Source organism: Ammospiza caudacuta, chromosome 5 (genome assembly GCF_027887145.1).
Source record: "Ammospiza caudacuta isolate bAmmCau1 chromosome 5, bAmmCau1.pri, whole genome shotgun sequence".
Lineage (NCBI taxonomy): Eukaryota > Metazoa > Chordata > Aves > Passeriformes > Passerellidae > Ammospiza > Ammospiza caudacuta.
The window spans coordinates 39,656,989-39,676,757 of NC_080597.1; the positions used below are offsets into that span (position 1 = coordinate 39,656,989).

The window sequence follows — 19,769 nt, forward strand, 5'->3', positions numbered from 1 at the left end:
CACCGAAAAACAAGGATTCCCACTGCACTGCAGCAGGGACCTTAAAAGGGCTGCACACCGAGGACTGGCACAGCAAGATGAAAAGGAACTGGATTTGCTAATGGGAAAACCACAGACAGCTGATCTAAGTTGACAGCTGATAGGTCAACACTTATAGCAAGACAGTTCTCCACATGTAATTTATCAAGGTGAAGATTTTCTTTCATGTAAAATTTCACCCCAACCAATATAATATTTTTTTTTCCCGTTCATTGCTTTTATGCTACAAGCACACATAGGACTAGAAGTCCCTTTCTGTATCACTGTTTTTCATTTAGAAAGTTTTCTCACATTGTTCTATTTTTACTGATTTTTGTACTGAAGATTTTTCCAGAGCATTGGAATTGCCTAAACATGAGGTAGGGTAAAGCATATGCAGCTGGAAAAGTGGCAAGCTGTAAAGCTCAGAAAAGCTCCTGTTCTAGTGCTCCCTAGTTTGTGGGAAGTCAGAAATATGTAAAATACTCTCTCAGATAATTTCAGTATTTTTGTCTTTGGTTCCACTTGAAATGAAGAAGCTAATACATATCTCCCACAATGCCTTGCATTACATTTCGTGAGTTCAGCATATTAAATATTTGTGTTCAGTTCAAGAATGAGGTCCTTCAAACCACTGCTACATTTTCAAAACTACTGACTTACCCTTACCAGGCTTATATCCACTTCTTAAACTAAGCACTCAAACATTTATTTTTATGAAACTACTGAAAGATATTAAAGTGTTAGATAAATACATAGTGGCAAGCTCCTCTTTTGTAACTCTACTTCTCCTCACTATTTCACTTTGAAAAAGTCTCTTAACACATTCTTTAGGAAGACAAGGCAGCTCATCAAAGGTCATCACAGTAATCAGAACTACACACTCAATTGTATTAATCTCTTCAGTAAAGAGTTCATTGCAGTTAGCTAAAAATCTGGGACAGAAGACTGCACTTATCATAAGATCTCTGGCTTAATGACGTTCCTTTTTAATAAATCTTAGACCACAAGGGAAAGAAGGATGAAAAAGTTCTGTTTTACTTGTCTTACTCAAAAAAGGCCAAATACGATAAAGGTGGTATCTATCAGTCATTTGTCTTTAATCAAACACAGATGAAACAAAGGAAGAATTTATAAAAGTTGTAATAATGTTGATTTAAAGGATATAAAATATTATGAATGGGTAGTCACATTGTTTTATGGAAAAATAAAAAAGGTCTTTTCAACTAAAACCAGATTCCCTCTTTGGTAAGATTGGAAATTTGCGTGATGAAGGAAGCATGCACATTTTTTTTCTTTTTTCCATTCAAGGTCTGCTGCTGTTTTTTATAAGTGGGGAAAATTTTTTTTTACAAAGGACGCAGGTGATAGAACAGTAAATAGTAATGAAACAGATCGGTCAAAAAGAAAGTTCTTAATCAATTATCTGCAACCAGGTACAAAGAGGACATTTTCATACAGCCGAAAGCAAATTTTCTACAGTCTAAGACAGAGAACTCCAGACTTTTTGTAAGTACCTTCTCAATCAGGAAAGGTATCTTACAATGCAATACCTCCTGCTGAGGGTTCAGGGTCATAAGCTACAGATCATGAACTGCTAGTGCAATGCTGTGCAAAACAATCAATAGTAGACATGATCAGAAGAGGCTGTGACTTGGTCTGCCTGCCAAAGAAATAAAGGATCCGGCACACAGCTCTTGTGTACGTAAATTTTTTTTAGATGCTGAAAACGACAAAGAAGGTAAAAAGTCATGACTCTTCTTGGAAAAATGGAAACCTGATTTTGAAAAACATATAAGAATAATTTCAGCAGCTTTTTGAAAAGAGGATTGGACATGATTACTGTGAGTAAGTAATGTAGAGAAGAGCAAGCATCATGTATTAAATTGCTTGAATCTACTGAAGAAGGGCATAACATGAATCAGCAACAGAGTAGAATCCAGTAACATTCAAGTAAAAAATAAAGTACACATTTTAAAGAGAGATAGAGTATTGCCAAAACTATAAAAGGATGTGTTATTTTCTTCACCTACTTCTGTCTTAAAATCTGAAACTTTCAAACTCTGGTTTTAAAGGCCCTCTAAGAGTTTTCCAGTGGAGGTGCAAAGCTGCCTATAACAAATATTGCTGAGGGCTGAAAATCATACAGTTTCTAGCTCCTTGTTCCAAAACCAACAAGGTCTAACTTTCAAGCTTGTAAGGGGGTTTCCTTGTGCCACTTTCCTCCCAAACTGGCACTGGGAGAACACTATTAGCTCCAGGATGCTGCCTGTTTCCTAGACTAAGTTCAATTACAGGACATGCTTTGAAATGTTCCTTGAAGGCCTAGGAGTCCTCCAGATTTAGGGCACATACCACCTAATTTACAGAAATGTCTTAATCAATTGAAAAGAACTAGCACTATTTCTAAAGAAAACAAAGGTTTTTTTGAAATAGGAGGCTTTTTGCAGAAAGAAAATGTTTTCTAATATAAATGGCCCACATGTCATAGAAAACTTGTCTGCTCTAAAAAAAAATCACAGAAAAATTAATGTTTGTCCTGATAATTAATGTGCAAATCTGACTGAGTAAAACCACTTTTAGCATAATCCACTCCTAAATCTGGGCTGGGCATTAACTGACCAGAGACGTCAGCTGCAGACCTCAGGGCACTCCCACAAAAATGAGTTGCTGCCAGTTCTGAAGCTGAGGCTCCACTCATTAACAAGAGATCCTCCTGTTAATTTTCACAGTTACTGAAGAAGATATGGAAGAACTGGGGTAAAATAACTGGATTCCAGACAACTAAAAATAATTTAAGTAGCACCTAATATGAAGCATGTGATGGGAAGCTCAGGTGCCAGCCACAGCACTGAGAAGCTGCAGTGCCATGTTCTTTACCAGTGGCATCAAAAGCAAGCTGTAAACCCCACATAAGGGTAATTGTACAGGGAATGACTTGAGTCAGAATTTTATGGCAAGCTCTTTGGCTAAGAAGAAGACATTTGAACTCAAGGTCAGCCACAAGAGGAGAAAGGCAAAGAGAAGGGTTCTCAAATGCAGCTGCCTTTATCAGTGTCAGTGGATGCTGCAGTACCTCCCAATTCCATTCTGTTGTGGGCAAACACATGTGGCTGACCAAGCAGCAGTAACACCACTTTCAACTCTCTCACTGCTAGTTAGGAAGCCTCTACCTCTGACATTATTTCTGTAATTGTGATTGCAGACATAATTGACAAGGAAAAGATCTTGACCTCCATATCACTGGATTCAGTTTCAGATACATGTTTTACTCAAGCTTTAGGCCAGCAAGAAGCACACAGAGAACATATCGGGATCCAAAACGATATCGGAAGTAGATTTCATCTGTGCACCAATGATGGTAGCTCAAAGTGATTTGTGTTCTGCTTTAATGACACAGCAGTAGTACTTCTGTTGCAGTGATCATACTTTAGCCCTCTACAGAAAAAAATAATACTCTGAAAAGGGACAAAACAACTACAGTAGCCCTCCATCCCTCTAGTGAGTAAGCCAGCCAGGCAACCCCTAATGCTTCTCTAGTTATGATGGTGACAAGCACAAAGTAAGCTGCAGAAGGCCACAGAAAAGGAAGAGGAGCAAAGTGCAGGTGCACAAAATTTACCCTACTGTGTTACCTGTAACACAGTAACAGCACATCCGTCACTGTGAGTGATTTCTTTGGCCTTTGGTAGAAGGCTGACTTATATGATACAACAGAACAGGAAACTGTAGGACTGAATTATCTCTGTCTGTTTTCCATTTAGCCTAGAAATAAGACTTGGTATACTTCCTAAATTCATGTACTCTACTTCTTGAAACAACAGCATAAACTAATTAAAAGTCTAATACCTCTGAACTGAACATATATTCCAGATTCTAACTGTGATTAAATTATTTTGTGCTAATTCCTGCCACAAGTACAATGTAAAGTGCTTCAGATACCAGTTTAAGCTCATTGTTAAACTAAAATGAAACACAACAAGCTCTGGAAAGAGGTTAAGTGGTTACTATGGTAATCTCTGACATAGTTTAAATCAGTGTTTAAAAGGTGATAGAGGAAAAAAAAATAAAGAAAATGCCTAATCCCTTTCTTTTTGGTCCAGTATTCCTAAACCTTTGTCTCCCCTTTTCAAAAATACATCTTTCTCTGATGCTTCTGGAAACCAAAATCTTCTAGCTCTACATGGAGTGAGCACAACAAACAAAGAAATTGGAGCAGCATACATCCCCTCCTCAACCTTCTAGTGAAAATGCTGTTGTCATTTTTGTGAGACCTGCTCTTCTTTCGTGACTGTAAAAATGCTGCTCTCTGTTCTGAAGGTCCTTCTAATGACACTGCATTTTTATACAGCTGTTTTACAGCTTCCCTTAGCTCCTGATCCTGGCTTGTACAGTGATCAGATAATGATTTTTGTCACTGTTGGTTTGGAAACGTAGGGGAGAAAGGGAAATAAGGTATTAGCCTGGACTACTGCAAAGCTTCTGCCTGGAATCCCAGTGAGGCCATTTCTGCCCCTGGATTATGCATTCACTGATGCTGGTAGTCAGTAAAATAAGTAAGTATATAAAAGTCCAGCTGCAGAACAATGCTGAACAGTTCCAGATATAGCACGTTTTGTGGCCCTTTCACACTCATCAGCTGGTCCCACAGACCCATTTGCAGTCTCTCCCAGATTACAGAGCTTTATACTTGGGGGTACTCCAGAACTAAATCTGTATTTTCTAGAATTCCTTCTGCAGTTTCCATCCAAAATATCTCCTCATACTCCAGCTTCAGATGAGTTTGATCCCTTTCAGCAGTTTTCTCAAAACTCCATAAAAACACAATTTCAGAACACTGCTGTCCAATTGCCATTGAATGTGGCCGTGTCTTTGAACTTTAAAATATCTTCTGCTTGAGCAATCAAATCCCACAAAGTAATATTAATATGTGAAGGCTGAGAATTTCCCACTATTCCTTCCTTCGGTTTTGTGATTTTCTACAAGGTTCTTAGCAATATACTTTGTTTGAAACAAACATTATTATTTTTTTGTGTATTATGGGTCATTAGATGCTTAGCACCAAGTATAGGATCTACTATTTCAGCACAGTTTAACCTCAGGATGCCCTCCCACACACGGAAGGAAAATGGTAATAAGAATGGTTTTGGCAAATAAGCAATACATGTTTTTCTGATCTCAGAATGAATACTGTCCAGGAACAGAAAGGCCCCAGAAGAGCCTGCATTTAACACTATCACTCAGCTTCTTCCTCTTATACTGTCTTCTGTATTTGAATTCAATATCTGCAAAGCCAGACAGTTTGAGATAAATCAAGACAAGGTTCCTTTTGATTTCAAGTAAGCCAATTACATTATTTTTATTATAACACAAGAAAGTGACCTCCCAAGGCATCTCTTCCAGAGAGGGAGTTAAAAAGAGAATACTCAACAAAGGTATATAGTGGGATTGCCAGCACTTTGAGTATGAAAGGTGAGAAAAGAAATGCATAATTCTAATGAACTGAAAACAGTACCCTTACAGCTCCACTTGAATCATATTGTTTTAAAAGTCACTTTAGCATCTTCAATTTCAAGATGAAAAACAACTGATTAACTGCTGAAGAATTTTAAAGCAGGCTTGCTTATTCTCAAACTTCCAAACCTCAGTTTTTTTCCCTGTCTCAGCAGGAAATTCAGTTCCTTGGCAGGACAGATGCTGCACTTACAATGTTGAATAGGCATTCAACAATCTCTGTTTACTGCATGAACTCTTCACAAAACCTGAGAACTAAAACCTTCTTAGATTTAACATTTTAAAGTTTTGGGAGTAAGAAGAAGTGAACTTGAGAAGATGTAAACACCATGAAGAAAACATAGTGTTCCAATATAACATGCAGCTAAATAAAGGAAATCTCACATTTTAAAATCTGTCTGACACTCTGACAGCATCTCCATAGGGATAATGATACTTTCCTTCGCAAAGCACTGTGCTATCTGAAAAGCTGTAAAAGAACTAAGTGTTATTACCAGTGATGGGAAAGGCCTATTAGATCATCTGTCCATTGCTCATGCAACTATAACAGAAAATAACAGTGATTTGCTGCTGTAATTTGACAGTGACTTTTGTAAAAATGTCCTTTCCTCTTATATCTCTGCAAGTTTCAGTTCCAGAGTCAGTGAGTTGGGAGGCTCAGTAACTTTGTCACAGTCTCTAACTTCTATGAAGTACACCAAGGTACTAAATACACATGCTACAGGCCCACTTTTCCACCTCCTTCCTTCACTTTTTACTTTTGTATAAGGCAGGAAAGAACAATCCTCATGAACAGCACAGTCAAGGTTCAGAGAACTACTCTTTCCACCTGAAGAACACCTCCTTCTCACCCCTTTCCAAGGCAGCACCGTGCATCTCTCCTGCTGTGGTTGTGCATCCCACAGGAGTGTGGTGTTTTCCAGCAGACCTCCCACTCAGAAGCCTTGTATAAAATATACCCATCATCACCCACTGTGCTATGAGCATGCATCCATCATGTAACCTAACCATGGTGGCTGCCTGATCAGATAATGCAGAGAGTCTCATGTCATGGCTCTGCAGAAGTTGTGAAAGATCTGCAGAACTCTTGGTGGTAGATACTGTCAGGTCAACAAAGATCCTTCTCCTTATGACATAAGTCTCTGCATCTCCACCGCTTTCAAGGGAAAGAATTGTTTCTGCTCTTTGTTATATTCCCTAAAATTTCTTGGCATGTTTGCTACAACCAGCTTTCAATTTAAGTGCCAATATAACAAAATGTCTGGAGGGAAATCAGCTGAAGTATTCAGAAGATGACTCTCAGTATGATTCACACCGCTGTGAGCAAAGAAGAGGTCTGTCTGGCCTTCTGTACTGGAGCGATAACAGATATTGGATGCAGTGTGTACTCAGATAAAAGTTAATAGCAATGACATCTGGTAGATGACAGAGAGGAGCAAACTCCTGCGATCTGCTTTTTAACACTCGGTGCCCAAACCATTATATGTCAGACTTGGTAAAAGTGAATAACCTTTCAGCATCTACCACTCCTCCCTCCCACACTCAGTCAAATGAGACTGAAGGACTACTAGACACAGGGACAGCAGATCTAAAAGCAGCCAAGGAAAAAGGATTCCAGGTATGCAGCTCATTAGTAGCAGCCTCCTCAATATTTAGCAGTCATTGCACATTCCCAAAGCCCTCTCACAGTCATAACAAACGCTCACACAAAGGCTTGTACCTTCAAAGTACTTCACCGACATAAATATATTAATAAGACCTTTCCCAGAAGAGAATGCAGTGTCAGAGAGATGCCATTCAAGTGACTGGGCTGTGAGAGATAGAGCTTACATTATTTCATTAAACCTTCACCCTCTGTCTTCAATTTTAAGCCCATTTTAAAAAAAGGACAGAATGTACAGTGGAGCTTTATGAACAAAAAGAAGAGTAACTGCTTGCAAAATTGTTTTGCCTCCTACTATTGAAGTGGTAATTAAGTTGTAATTCTGTGATGCGCATCAACTGAATTTGACATAAACTAAAACTGTTTATATTCACTTTGACTGATGCCACCTAGATAGTTCTTTTCAAGTGACTAGTGACAACTGCCACTGGTTCACTTTGGTATACATCTTGTCTAGGGGTCATAATTAAAACATTAAGGATACTTTGGCAACTTATACTTAATTTCAAACTTATACTTAATTTCATATTTAGAATTATAGTTAGCACTAGATTGCTGAGAACTGACAAACTTGCCTAAGTGTCATAAGGGCAAGAAAGGAAATAAAGTCTGTCATTCTTCAAACATTGCAAATCTCCATCAGATGTGCTTTTCAAGGGCAAATTCATTACACGATTATAATATGTATAATAGTCAGTAAGAGATATTTTGTTAGCAATAGAATTACATTTGTCATACATTTTTGGATTAAATACAGTTGCTCAGGTTTTAATTTGTTATTTTAGTAAGCCAGACCACCATATCATATTCATGATCACTACCAAGAGTCAAAGCTGTGTCTATGATATAGGTTAATCATGTTAGCCTTCATATACTCAGTGCTGTTTTTGCTAATTCTGAAACCAGGGTACTTCTTGGTTGCAGCTGTATCTGCCATGAATTCTGCAACATCTGCTGGGTCAGGTGACAATCCCTGTATGCAGATATGGTCTCACCCACCCCTACTTATCACCACTTAAAATACACAAGAATTTGCTTGGAATCTTTTCTGTGGAGCAGGGACTAGAACATCAAAGATGGTAAGGTACTTGAATCAAATATGGAACATGCATGACATTTCATGTGAAACACAGATCCCAAACTTCTGACAGATGCACCTCTCCTGGTTCTCGGTAGAGATTTCTCTTCCAAATTGGGCTAAGCAATTATTTGAATCTGTCTCATCATATATATGGCAGAAGTAGAGGTTCCATAATAGAGTAGAATTAAGTTTGGATTAAATAAACTTGTCTAATGAGTGTTTTTTGTAGAATCACTTTTTAGGTGTACAGTGAGCTTATGAGCTCTTACAGACTACCTACACATAGTATATAGAAAATTAGGATTAAAATGTCCCCATACACCCCAAGTTGTGATATTTATACCCCAAGTTGTGATATTTTTCCATATTGACTGGATACCTTGCATGCTTGAGCACTGAGATGCAAAAATAAAACACGAGACCTCCTGTAGTATAAAAAAATATTTAAGGAGTTGGTCTAAGCATAGTTTTTCATGATGCTTTCACATCCTATATATTGCCTAGCTTCTTATAAATAAAATGGCCATGCTTTGGTGGCAACTTCAAAAAGGTTCCATTGAAAAAGTATAAAAATAACAGTGGTTCTTCTGCATAAACAGTACCTGAAATTTGAAGAAAGATGAGGGAAACCTAGATTTCATCTCTACAGCAAACTATTCAAAGATCTTGCAATACTCTTCCAATATCCAAATACTTCCAGAATTATTTATTTTAATTATCTCCTTCTGTTTTAATAAATAGTATTTTACAACTCAGAATGCATTTCTGGAAGTAGCTCACACACTCAATATCCGTTTCAAGCAAGGTTTTAATCCTATTGTATTAGCAGGGTATGAATTCTATGACAGCAACCAAGTGACTGCATCAGGTCTTACTGTGGATCTTAGCTAGAACACTGCAACTTTTTATGCAGTAAGGCAGATGAAACCCCACACTAATCTGTAGCATGTTATCTGTAAGCTGCATATAGAGATATCATTGTTTATGTTCTAAAAGCCTAATGTTATACTACAAAAGCAAAGTGACAATGCCTTTTTGCATAGTTTGGCTTATTTTATGTGTTTTGAAACAGAAAAGCATGAAACACTTTGAAAGCACAGATAGTAGTGTAATAAAAGACCAGTTTGTTGCTTAATAAAATTTGGAAGGATTAATACACCCCAATTTCACATTTTCAGCTTTTTAGTATGCTGGATGCTTAAAACAACAGGGCCCTTGAACTGAAAACTTTCTTTTTCTCTTTTTTAATTTTCATATTTAAGAGTGGAAGAAAAATGCCCCATATACCAGGGCACTGATGTCACCTGCAGAAAGAGAGCCCTGCAAATACTGCCACTATGAAACAATGCCATGCAGAATACTCTTAATGTAGCAGTGGCTTTCAAATCAATAAGCAGTTGAAAAAAGCCATCTGAAAATAGAGTCTTTAAAACAAACACTCAAAAAGGAAGACTGAAATCTACCATTTCTGAAAACCTGAGAAGGCTGCATGGTTCTGCATATGATGCTGTTTTCACCACTTTTAGTCTAAATCAATACTCAGGTTTTCATCACTTGTGAGAAGGAAAGATTTCATTCAGAGATTGTCCCTTTAATTACAGAAACTAAGATTTGAATCCAAAGCACTTTATTAGCTGAATTAGATGATGAGAAACTCAGACTCATGATTACTTCTCCTCTCACCAGAGAATTAAAGCATGCTATGCACTCTGAGTGGGCAAGTACTGTCTATAAATCAAAAGAAAAAATAATGTAAAAATGAGGAAAAAATAGTATTACAATAAGCAAAAAGTTGGATGTATCAGTATGAACAAGCTCATAGGATGCACAATCTGATGATGAAATATTTCCAAGAAGTGTCATGTGTACATGTAGCACTATACCTTATAAATAATGAATCCAAGGGATGTTGACAATGAGAGGAAAATAAAAAAGGTAATAAATATTTGAGTAAGATGCCATTCCAAGGTTTTTGTAAAATTCATAATTCTAATCAAAGGATATTATTGAATAGCAGTTCAACAGAACTGTAAGGTATTTCAGTGAAACCCTATCATTATCATCATGCACAATAAGATGTCTTGAGATGCAAACCCTCGAGAATCACCAAGAAACCTAAATGCACACCACTTATAATCAAATGCAAATTCTATGTACCCAAAATGCAGCAATTCAAGAAAATGTCAAACTCATGAAACCATTTTTAATAGGTTGCATAGAGTATCAAAAAGATTGACTGAATTAGCAGAGGAGGATGTCGTATTCAGTAAGTATTGGAAAAGATGCTTATCAAAAATTTATCAGGCAAAGTAAATCTGAGGACTGCTGATAACAGATGGGAACCGTCTCAGCAAAAAAAAAAAAAATTGCTGGTTTTTCTGTTTCTATAGGTGAGGTAAAAAGTGTTCTGGGAGGAAAAAAAAGTGATTTTTCTTACCTCTTCTTTCTCTGCACTTTGCAAGTCCCTCCACTCCTCAGTGACATGACCGAAGTCCACTGTGTTCATTGCAACTTTATATTCCCCAATGATATCATGTTTGGAGAAACGATCAAAGTCATAAACTGCCATCACTAAAGTTTTTCCACCCAGCTCAGAGTATGGCACCTGCAAAGACAAGGAAATGACAAACTCTGCATCTGAGACAATAAAGATTGGTCCACTACAATGCAAATCTATTTCTTTGGTTTATCAGCTGTCATCTCAGGTAAATTGAACTGCAGAGAAAATTATGAGGTGTATTTGTTTCAGAGTCACCAGATGCAGTATTTCTTGAGACAAGGCTCTGGCACTCAACAGAGCAATGTGGCAGCTCACTCATCACTCCTGGGTTTTTCTCATTCTACTTCAAATCATTTTGTGGGTGATGAAACTGAAACAAGAAGCCAAATTACTTGCACTGAAGACACATGAACTTTTCACACAATGGTGTTTTTTCCTCAATAAATCACCTGTCATCACTCAGAGATGGCTAGCTCCCAGACTCATGAAAAAACAGAACTGGCTTACTATATATGAAACAAAGTAATTAGACACTGGATGTGTCTCTTACAGTACCAATACCTATTACTTACCAAGGCATATTTTTCAATACTATACCTTTCCCATGTTAGACATTGGGGTGCTTTTTAAGTCACAATGTGTAACTAGAAATTGTGGTGGCAGAAGGCCAAGTTCTGACTAATTCTCCAACTGTTCTCGTGTGGTTCAGACAGATGCTGTGGTTTGGATGTTCACAAGTCACAATTTTAATATTGGGATGGAGACATGCAGTTCAGGTAAGCTACACCTGAGTTTGTGTCTGAAAAGGTCTGATTTAGGAATTGTTTGGATTTGTATAAACACTTGGTCAATCTGAATATATCCTACAAGTATAAATGGTTTCCATGGGATTCAGAAGTAAATAATTAATTGGAAAGTGAAAGGGTGGCATTACCACTGGCCTTGTTAACCTCTATGCTCTTGCCTTAAACCCTAGGACTGTTGTCTTTCGCTACTGCTCAGCTTCCACTTGCTTATTAAAATACTAACTAATAAGTAGTAATTTTCCCTTTACATAACTTCTTATATAACATTTAGAATAAGCTTATCAAGTTGACGACCAGATCTAGTTTCCACTATTGAGTCAAATAGTTTCAGTGGTACAGGGTTGTGTATCTTAGTAAGTACTACAGCAAAATCTGTTTTCCATTCTCTAAATTATCTGTAGCTTCTAAAAACCTAGAAAGGGCAAAGGTTAGAGAAGGGAAAAATTCTAAATAATGTTAGTTTTATTTTTACACAGCCTGGAAAACAGGAGAAGAAAAATGTTCTAAAGTTTATTTCTCCGTTAGTTCACAATACCACTTAATGGATTTTGGTCACTTGGAATACAAAGACTACATTCATCATTATTTACTTTTCTGTACTGGATCTCAGTAAAGCTCATTTTAGCTACCTCCCTTTCTAAATGTTTCCTTCATTTGTTACTTCTAATTAGCCTCAGTCTCCAGCTTTGTTCTGGACTATCAAGGATGGCCTCAGCTCTCATGAAGGGCTTCTTCCTCTCCCTGCTCTCTGCTCAGACATAATCAGTCTCTTGACGTAAAGCAAGTGAGACCTTGGTAAAAGGACAGGTATACAGGAGTGTTTTTCAGGCATACATGTGTCACTCCTCTAGACCTGAACCCTGTTCCCACTCTGGATCTGAGGAGGAACACCTCCCTCTGCCAGGCCGGTGTGGTGCAGGATTTCTCGGTTCCTTTTGGCACTGCAGTGTGGGTACACAACCTAGACAGCTGCAGTCTGACAAACACTTGCACCCTGGGACAGCACCATGGATGTCTGGGAAAAAAAAATGGAAGAGGGAAGGACTAAGGTTCAGGGCTCAACATGCAATACAGCAGGAACACAAGTCAACTCATTCCCATTAGCTGTATTTTGGGAGGAAGGCAGGCAGCTGTGCTCTGTGAGAAGGCAACAGCACAGGCTGGGCTGCCTGGTATGCAGCACTGCCAGAGATGGGAAGGATGCCAGCAGGAGCTGTGCACCACCTGAAGTGGGTCACAGGAGCAGAGCTCTGCACAAGTAAATGAGACACTGTCAACAGCTCCCACAGAAGTTGTTATTATGGCTGCAGTTCCAGTTAAATGGTCACTGGAGTCCTCAGAACAACGACAGTACTTGGCATGCTCTGCTGGTTTTCTCTCAAGTACAGACCACAGACCACAGGGGATGATCAGTACCATATTGCGATGCACCTAAGCACTCTGTCAGGTCTGGCATGGAAAACAAACTATTTTCTGGAGCATAAAATTTAAATATTGAAGATGTGACTTACAACAAGTGGACATTATAGTCCAGAAGTGGCTGATCTGATTTATAACTCGTGTCTTCATCTTAGATGACAGCATTATTTGTTCTTTCTTTGCCTTAGCGAGCTGCATGGGAATATATTTTAGAACTCGGTTTTCTTTTAAATGCTCTCTTAGGAAAGCTCAAGAAAGAAATAACTCCCCACAAAAGATTACTTTTATGAACATCTTCAAGGAAAAAATAAGCTTATATATGCAGTAGTAGTTGTGGCCTACAGGGATATCTTTCTCATTGAATGATTTCATAGCCTGAGTCTTTCACTGTTCCTGTTTTCATTCTGTAGCTGTCATTATAAGATTGGGCACAAAGAGAATGGCCTGAAGTAACAGCAGAGGAATGTATATAAGGAGAAGCCCTGTGAAACACACTCTACACTATTCCTTTATTCTATTTAACTGGGGTTTGAAATTAGGCCATAGTTTTAGAAAAACACTATTAATGGATACCACTGGAACAATGTAAATACTGCAATGTAAGGCTTACCTACATTTATTTAATCCATATTTTATTAAACCTGAGAAAGTATGTATTTTATACATAAAGTAGCATGGCAAATAACTGCTGTGATGAAGTCCAGCAAGATTAATCTGCCATATTGTCCTTCACCCATTCACATCCCTTGAGTTTTAATTTATATTTCAGGGAATGTTATCCCGAATTTCACAAACCAGATATTTAAGGAAAACATTGGTCTAGTGAAATTTACATGACATTTGTTGATGTGTCACTGTTTTCTGAATTTCTTGTATGCTTTATCCAGCTATAAAACATGGATCAGATTGCCATCTGTAAGGATAACAAACTGTGCCTTTCAAACCTTTCTGACCCTGTATTATATAGCAAGATTGAGTATCATGGTTTTCTACCACATGAAAAATAATTTTGCTGCAGTTATCAATTAGCTAAGACAACTAAATTCATAGACAAGCATGAGATACAAAGTGGCTAAATTAAGAAGTATCAATAATTATAAAAAAACTACCTTGAATGTAAATTGCTCATTGAAAACAGGGTTAAGGGTCTTTCTGTGGACTTTTGTCTCATATTTCTTCTTCTTATCAGGCAGCAGGAAGACTTTCACATAGGGATCAGATGTACCACCCATATCTAATGCAGGCAGCTCAGCTGCTTGAATAATTCCAACCAGAAGCTGAAAAGAGAATAAAAAACAGCAGAATGAAATTTCAAATAGATATCTACAGAAATACTGTAACAGAGGAATGCATATGCAGACTCTATTTCTGGTCTAGGAGAAACTATACATCCCTCGCTTCTCCCTGCCACCCCCCCTTTAAGGAAGGCAAATGAAGCAACACTATTGACTTTAGAAAACCAATTATGGCAGATGCAGACTGTACAAAGCCTGTTTTAAAGCAGAAAAGAGGTTTTCAAAGGGCAGCTGATTACAGCTAAATACAGACTTCATCCTTTTAAAGACTGCAATCAAATAACTTTCAATTGCTCTCTCCTCTTGTGCATTATTTTTCTCTGCTGCGCACCATGAATAGAAATCACATTATTAAACAATCAAGAATGTCTAATTTTGACTACAAAATTTGTATTCTAAACCCCCAACATGTAACCTTCCCCCAGCCAAACACAAAAGGTGATAAAATCAAATGCAAATTCTCAGGCAAAGCTTTACTGAAAACAAATGAATTTTGCAGTCTTCCTTATATTTACATTCTCTTGCTATGTACATGAATGGGCCCAGGCAGTAAACTAAGGATAGCATTTTCAAAAAATATCTCAAGAAAATGAACCTGTGGTAACTAAATCCTAATAACAATTTTTAATCTCATTGCAAAACAGAAAAATTGTATTTTTAAATCTCTTATACACTTCAAAGATAAGACTGAAGCACAGATGGAACTTGTCAACATCTTGGCTGTTTTTTGTGTTATAAATCAAGGCTTATGCTATGTTATGTTATGCCATGTTATGTCATGTAATCTAGACACTCCTGACTGCATGAGGCCTTATCAGCATAATGCAGCTGAGAAAAAGAAAATAATTTTAATCTTGTTTCATAGATGTAAAACTAAAGTAAACATTGAAGTGTTTCTTCAAGGTCATTCTGAAGATATTAGGAACTGGGAATGAAATCTGAGAATATTTTCTTCTAAATCAGTGCTTCAATCACAATATATTTGCTTCTCTCATGGATGAATTGTTTAAAATTGGAAACAGGAACTCTATCAACTGGAATATAGAACAATGTAGTTAATCTGTGAAAGAAACTTCTGGCTTCTAAGAGACTCTTCAAAGTTGGACTTAAAAGTTGGACAGTTTTAAATTCACAGTATGGCCTGCATGCTTTCTCATGGATTGGACTCTTAAGCTCCATGAAACATTTTCCTTTTGCTGTATGAAATGATTCTTTTGTGTCCCACTTTTATTCTAGATGCATCAGTTCATAAATACATGAATAGGCTCAGGATCTACACATCAAAGAGTGAAAAACAAGTCTATAATTTTTAGTTAACACAGTGGAAAAGCAATTCAATTCCCCTTTACAATTTCTCTCTCTAAAACTGAGGCACAGTCCTCTGATGAGTTCATTGGTCATCTTGTCTTCTTAACCCTATGCAATATATTAGCCAAATTTTGGGACTGTAGTTTCATGCCATTGCACTATACTAACATAAATGAATCCACTCTCCTACTCTTTTACATCATCTATCCTTTGAAATTTTAAGCTGCTACACAGTTCAGAGCAGCACAACAAAACAGAAATCCATAACTCAGATAATTTATTATCTTAATTAAATACAGACATACAGATTTGTGGCTCTTCCATCCTATTTTCCTTTGTAAAATATGGCTGATAAAATCAACATACCCTTTAATAAAATTCACACAGAAAATTTGTTTTCATAGTCTAAGAAAACTGAAATCCATTTTTCAGAACACATTTGCAGTGTTTCCTTTCCCCCTCATTAAATCTTCTTCTTCTGAAGTGTCTACACTTCATACTGATTTCATACTGATTTAAAGGGGGATCAGTGTGACTTATCACATGGCCAGGCAATTTGCTCTGCAAGTTGAGGAAAAGCTCCTTTAGCAACAGTTTCTTGAAAGGCTTCAGAACTCTTTTTAGCTCCTGCATTGTAAAACAACCATTGGTAGTCAGAAGATTGTTGAAATAAAGGAAAATACTATTTATTATGCCAGGTCATAGCTGTGTATAAATACCTTCCTGCTAATAGAGAATTTTTTCTTAATTTCTCTTATTGTCTTTGCCTTGCAACAAGTAGGACCACCATGCTCTATGAACAGCATCAAATAAAGACTATGAATGTGGAATTTATCACAAGTACATATGGAAGGCAGTTCAGGGTATGAATAGGAATTACCTGGGATTTACCTTCAGTAGTCATTTCTCTCCCTAAACAGGAAAGAATGATGTGATTTTGACTGATATTGTCAAAAAATTAAATGCAGGATATTTGTTCTCAAGTTTACTGAAAGATACACAGTAGAAGTGAAGAACTCAGATGAGTTGGTGTGCTTTGGGCCAAAATTAAACACAGTGAATTTTAATGTGAGGCTGTGGAAATGGTTTATTTGACAAAACTGATCCCTGGCAAAGAGGCTGGGTAAGGGAATAAAATATGTTCAGCATGTGGCCAGACCTGTTAAGCTGGTCAATTCTAGGACTACACATTACAGTAGTAATGTGTGTACTAATTCTGAAAATTTTAGTATGCCAAAGTTTAGTGTTACCAGCTTCAGAGCAGAGTACTGAAGGAGTATCAGTCCTTAAATTCTTGTCCAACCGTCCTGTGGTTTTTTGGGTACAGACCTTTTCATTTGAACTTTTATTCCACACTAGAATTTTGGGAAGTGTACTTTCATGGAGAGCAACAGAACCTGATGCAGCTAGTTATTACAGCAAAGCACACACTTGATGCAGTGAGAGAAAGCAATCTCATCAACCTTCTAAAAGACCCAGTGAATCAACTTACCTTTAGCTCCCTCTATTTTTCCTTCCATTTGTGTTTGCTTACATTTTAAATACTTGAAGGCTGAAACTACATTTTAGTGACTGCATGCAAACTCCATAATTTATGTGGACTGACATTGGTTGGTGATGTTTTAATTTATTAATAATCATTAGATAAAACTGGACATTCAGTTTTTGATTAAAGGTTTAATATAAAGTCCAAGTGCATTCAATACTGCAATACCAATTTAGTAGTACCTCTGTAATTAATTTTCTGTCTTATTTTCTCCCTTCAGTCCATGAAAGTAGTAAGGATTTTGGAAATATCTGCTTTAACTAAATGCATTACTTCATTCTCTACTTGCACACACAGAAATGAAATATTACAGGTTAGTTGTTTCAAACCTGATTGTTCTGGAAGTCATAATCCAAAGAATATTGTATTTTTCCTAGCTTCTCGACTTCCTTGGCTTCTTCCTTCTCTTCCCCATCAGTCAGCCCAGTCTCAGCATCATCATCCTTAAGAGCCTAGAAAGAAGAAATGTAATATTCATAAATGAGGCAAACCGTTAAATAGCAGTTTAAAATAGACACGATCCTCAAATCTATTTTAGAGCCATTAAAAGCAAGCAAAACAGCAGAAATTCAAATATGCAGTTTTCATATATATCTCTACTTTCTGAGTTGCTCAATAAGATGTTATAAATCAGCAAGCAAGCAATGGAAGTAGGAAGAAAGCTCCTTGGACTATAACAAGCAAGGATTGTTATAAAACCTGCAAGTAGAAACAAAATATCATCTTGATGTGAAGAGAGAGTTCTTCTGGGCTCAGACTGGCTCTTAAAGAGGCACAAGGAGGCAAACATGCTATTAAATAAGCCAAGTCACGCATTCATTCAACTTAAGAATCTTGGCAATATCACACCTGGTTGTACATGCTGTGCATTGTTTGCATTTGGCAACACATTTCTGTAGGACTACTGTGATAAAGAGCATGTGCTGTGGATGAGCTCTTTCTACAATCATATGCCAAACATTTTTCATGTTTTTTAGAATGAATATGGAAGCAAAGTTTCCACCATGCCATTAGCAAATGCATGTTCCTCCTTTTCCCTCCCTCCCGAGACCAATTTCCTTTTTATTCATTCTCGCAATAAAGCTTGGCTGAACCAAATTGATTGCAAGTTGATTTTAGTTTGCTTAGAAAGAAATACAAAAACAAAGAAATACAGTACTGCTTGCAAGCTTTGTCTATTGCATATAACCAATTTTTTAAAGGACACGGCATTTATCTTAGATTTTATACATAATTAAAATACTAAATGATGTAATTTTTTTTCCTGTACCAGAAAGCAGAAGTATTTTCACTGTGTAAAAGGTAATTCATACAATTATTAAACCATATGAACAATAATTAACTATGTAGATCTTATTCTGGGCAGATCCTTTCCTAGATAAGAAGGGAAAAATAGACAGAAGTGATGAGGCAAATAGTGAAAAATTGTGGAAAATGTGAAAGTAAAGTTGAGAATGTGAAAATAAAGAATCAATACTGAGCATTCATCCAGAATTATTTGCATGTTACAATAAACAGAGTACTTGGTCTGTAAGAGCCCTATCTGAATGAAAGTTCTTTCTGTATGAAGTTTCTGCTTGCACAGACAAAGTGCCAGAATGTGTTCTTTGTTGCAATGTTATTTTTCTGCAATTGTGGTTTTTTGTGTTGTAGGAAACCTTCAGCATTTCTTAACAAGAGGTTGCTGCTGGAGCTCTGAAAAGGTAGCAAGGCTAGAGAGTAGCTATGTACACAGCTATAGTGGTTAGGGACAGAAGAAACATGAAAGCATTCACATTCTCACTCAGCCTTGAATACAGTGAGGGCCACGCAATACTGCATGGATTTGGAAAGAAGATTCATCTCTGAAATAGAAAATGTTCTTCTCCAAAAGCCACATCTAAATAAAAAAGGTCAGACTCCAAACTGTATGATACTGAGCAATTATTTCTCTACTTTTGAAATTAGCTAGAAATTCTGTTGGCATAGCTCAAATGAAACCAACAGCTTTGATTTTTGTGAGCTAAGGAGCTAGGTCTCATGTAAATATCTGAATGCTAGTGAAGGATGGACTCTACTAGAAACCTAAATAACATTTTACCTGGATGAGATTGGGGGGAAAGGTCAGTGATAGACAGAATCACCTGTGAGACTGGAAGAATAGCATTTTTTAAACGAAATCATTTCTATTTGGAAGGGCTGAACTGCCTGAAATGAAATTTGGTTTAAGACATTTTATCACTGAGCTCTTAGTAAGTTCCCTGACTGTAGCACAACATTTTTGTTGGTACAACAAGAAGTGTGACACTTGAAAACTGATGGGCTCTCTGGCAGACCATACATGTGATTTTCAGGATATGGAGTGACATGATTATGCCAAACACTCTTGCTTTTGGTAATAAAACTAAGCTTAGGGTTTTGTGGTCATAAAAAAAGATGTGACTCAATCCATCTGAAGCAACCAGGTTTAATTGAGCCTGGAAACAACAGGAAAAAAGAGGAAAGAGTGGGATGTTAACTCCAAGATCCACTGCTCTGAATCATCCCTATATGATCCTAAAAGAGGACTCCATGATAAAAGTGTGATATCCAGCTCCAGTATATTATTGTTTCTGGGACAAATACTGGCCGTTCTGTTTT

At 37.1% G+C, this 19,769-nt stretch overlaps 1 protein-coding gene across 5 annotated transcripts in view; it reads right to left on the reverse strand.

Annotated features, from left to right (window-relative positions):
- The window catches only part of SYT1 (synaptotagmin 1), a 333,546-nt gene that overhangs the window by 58,942 nt on the left and 254,835 nt on the right, over positions 1-19,769 (reverse strand). For 4 of the 5 annotated variants that reach the window (XM_058805517.1, XM_058805516.1, XM_058805519.1 and 1 more), the window contains 3 exons: positions 17,480-17,602; positions 14,111-14,278; positions 10,714-10,881 (listed from right to left, as the gene is read on the reverse strand). In XM_058805517.1, the coding sequence (XP_058661500.1) occupies positions 10,714-10,881; positions 14,111-14,278; positions 17,480-17,602 (459 nt within the window). The remainder of the gene's footprint in view (positions 1-10,713; positions 10,882-14,110; positions 14,279-17,479; positions 17,603-19,769) is intronic. The other variant, XM_058805520.1, reaches the window with a different exon arrangement.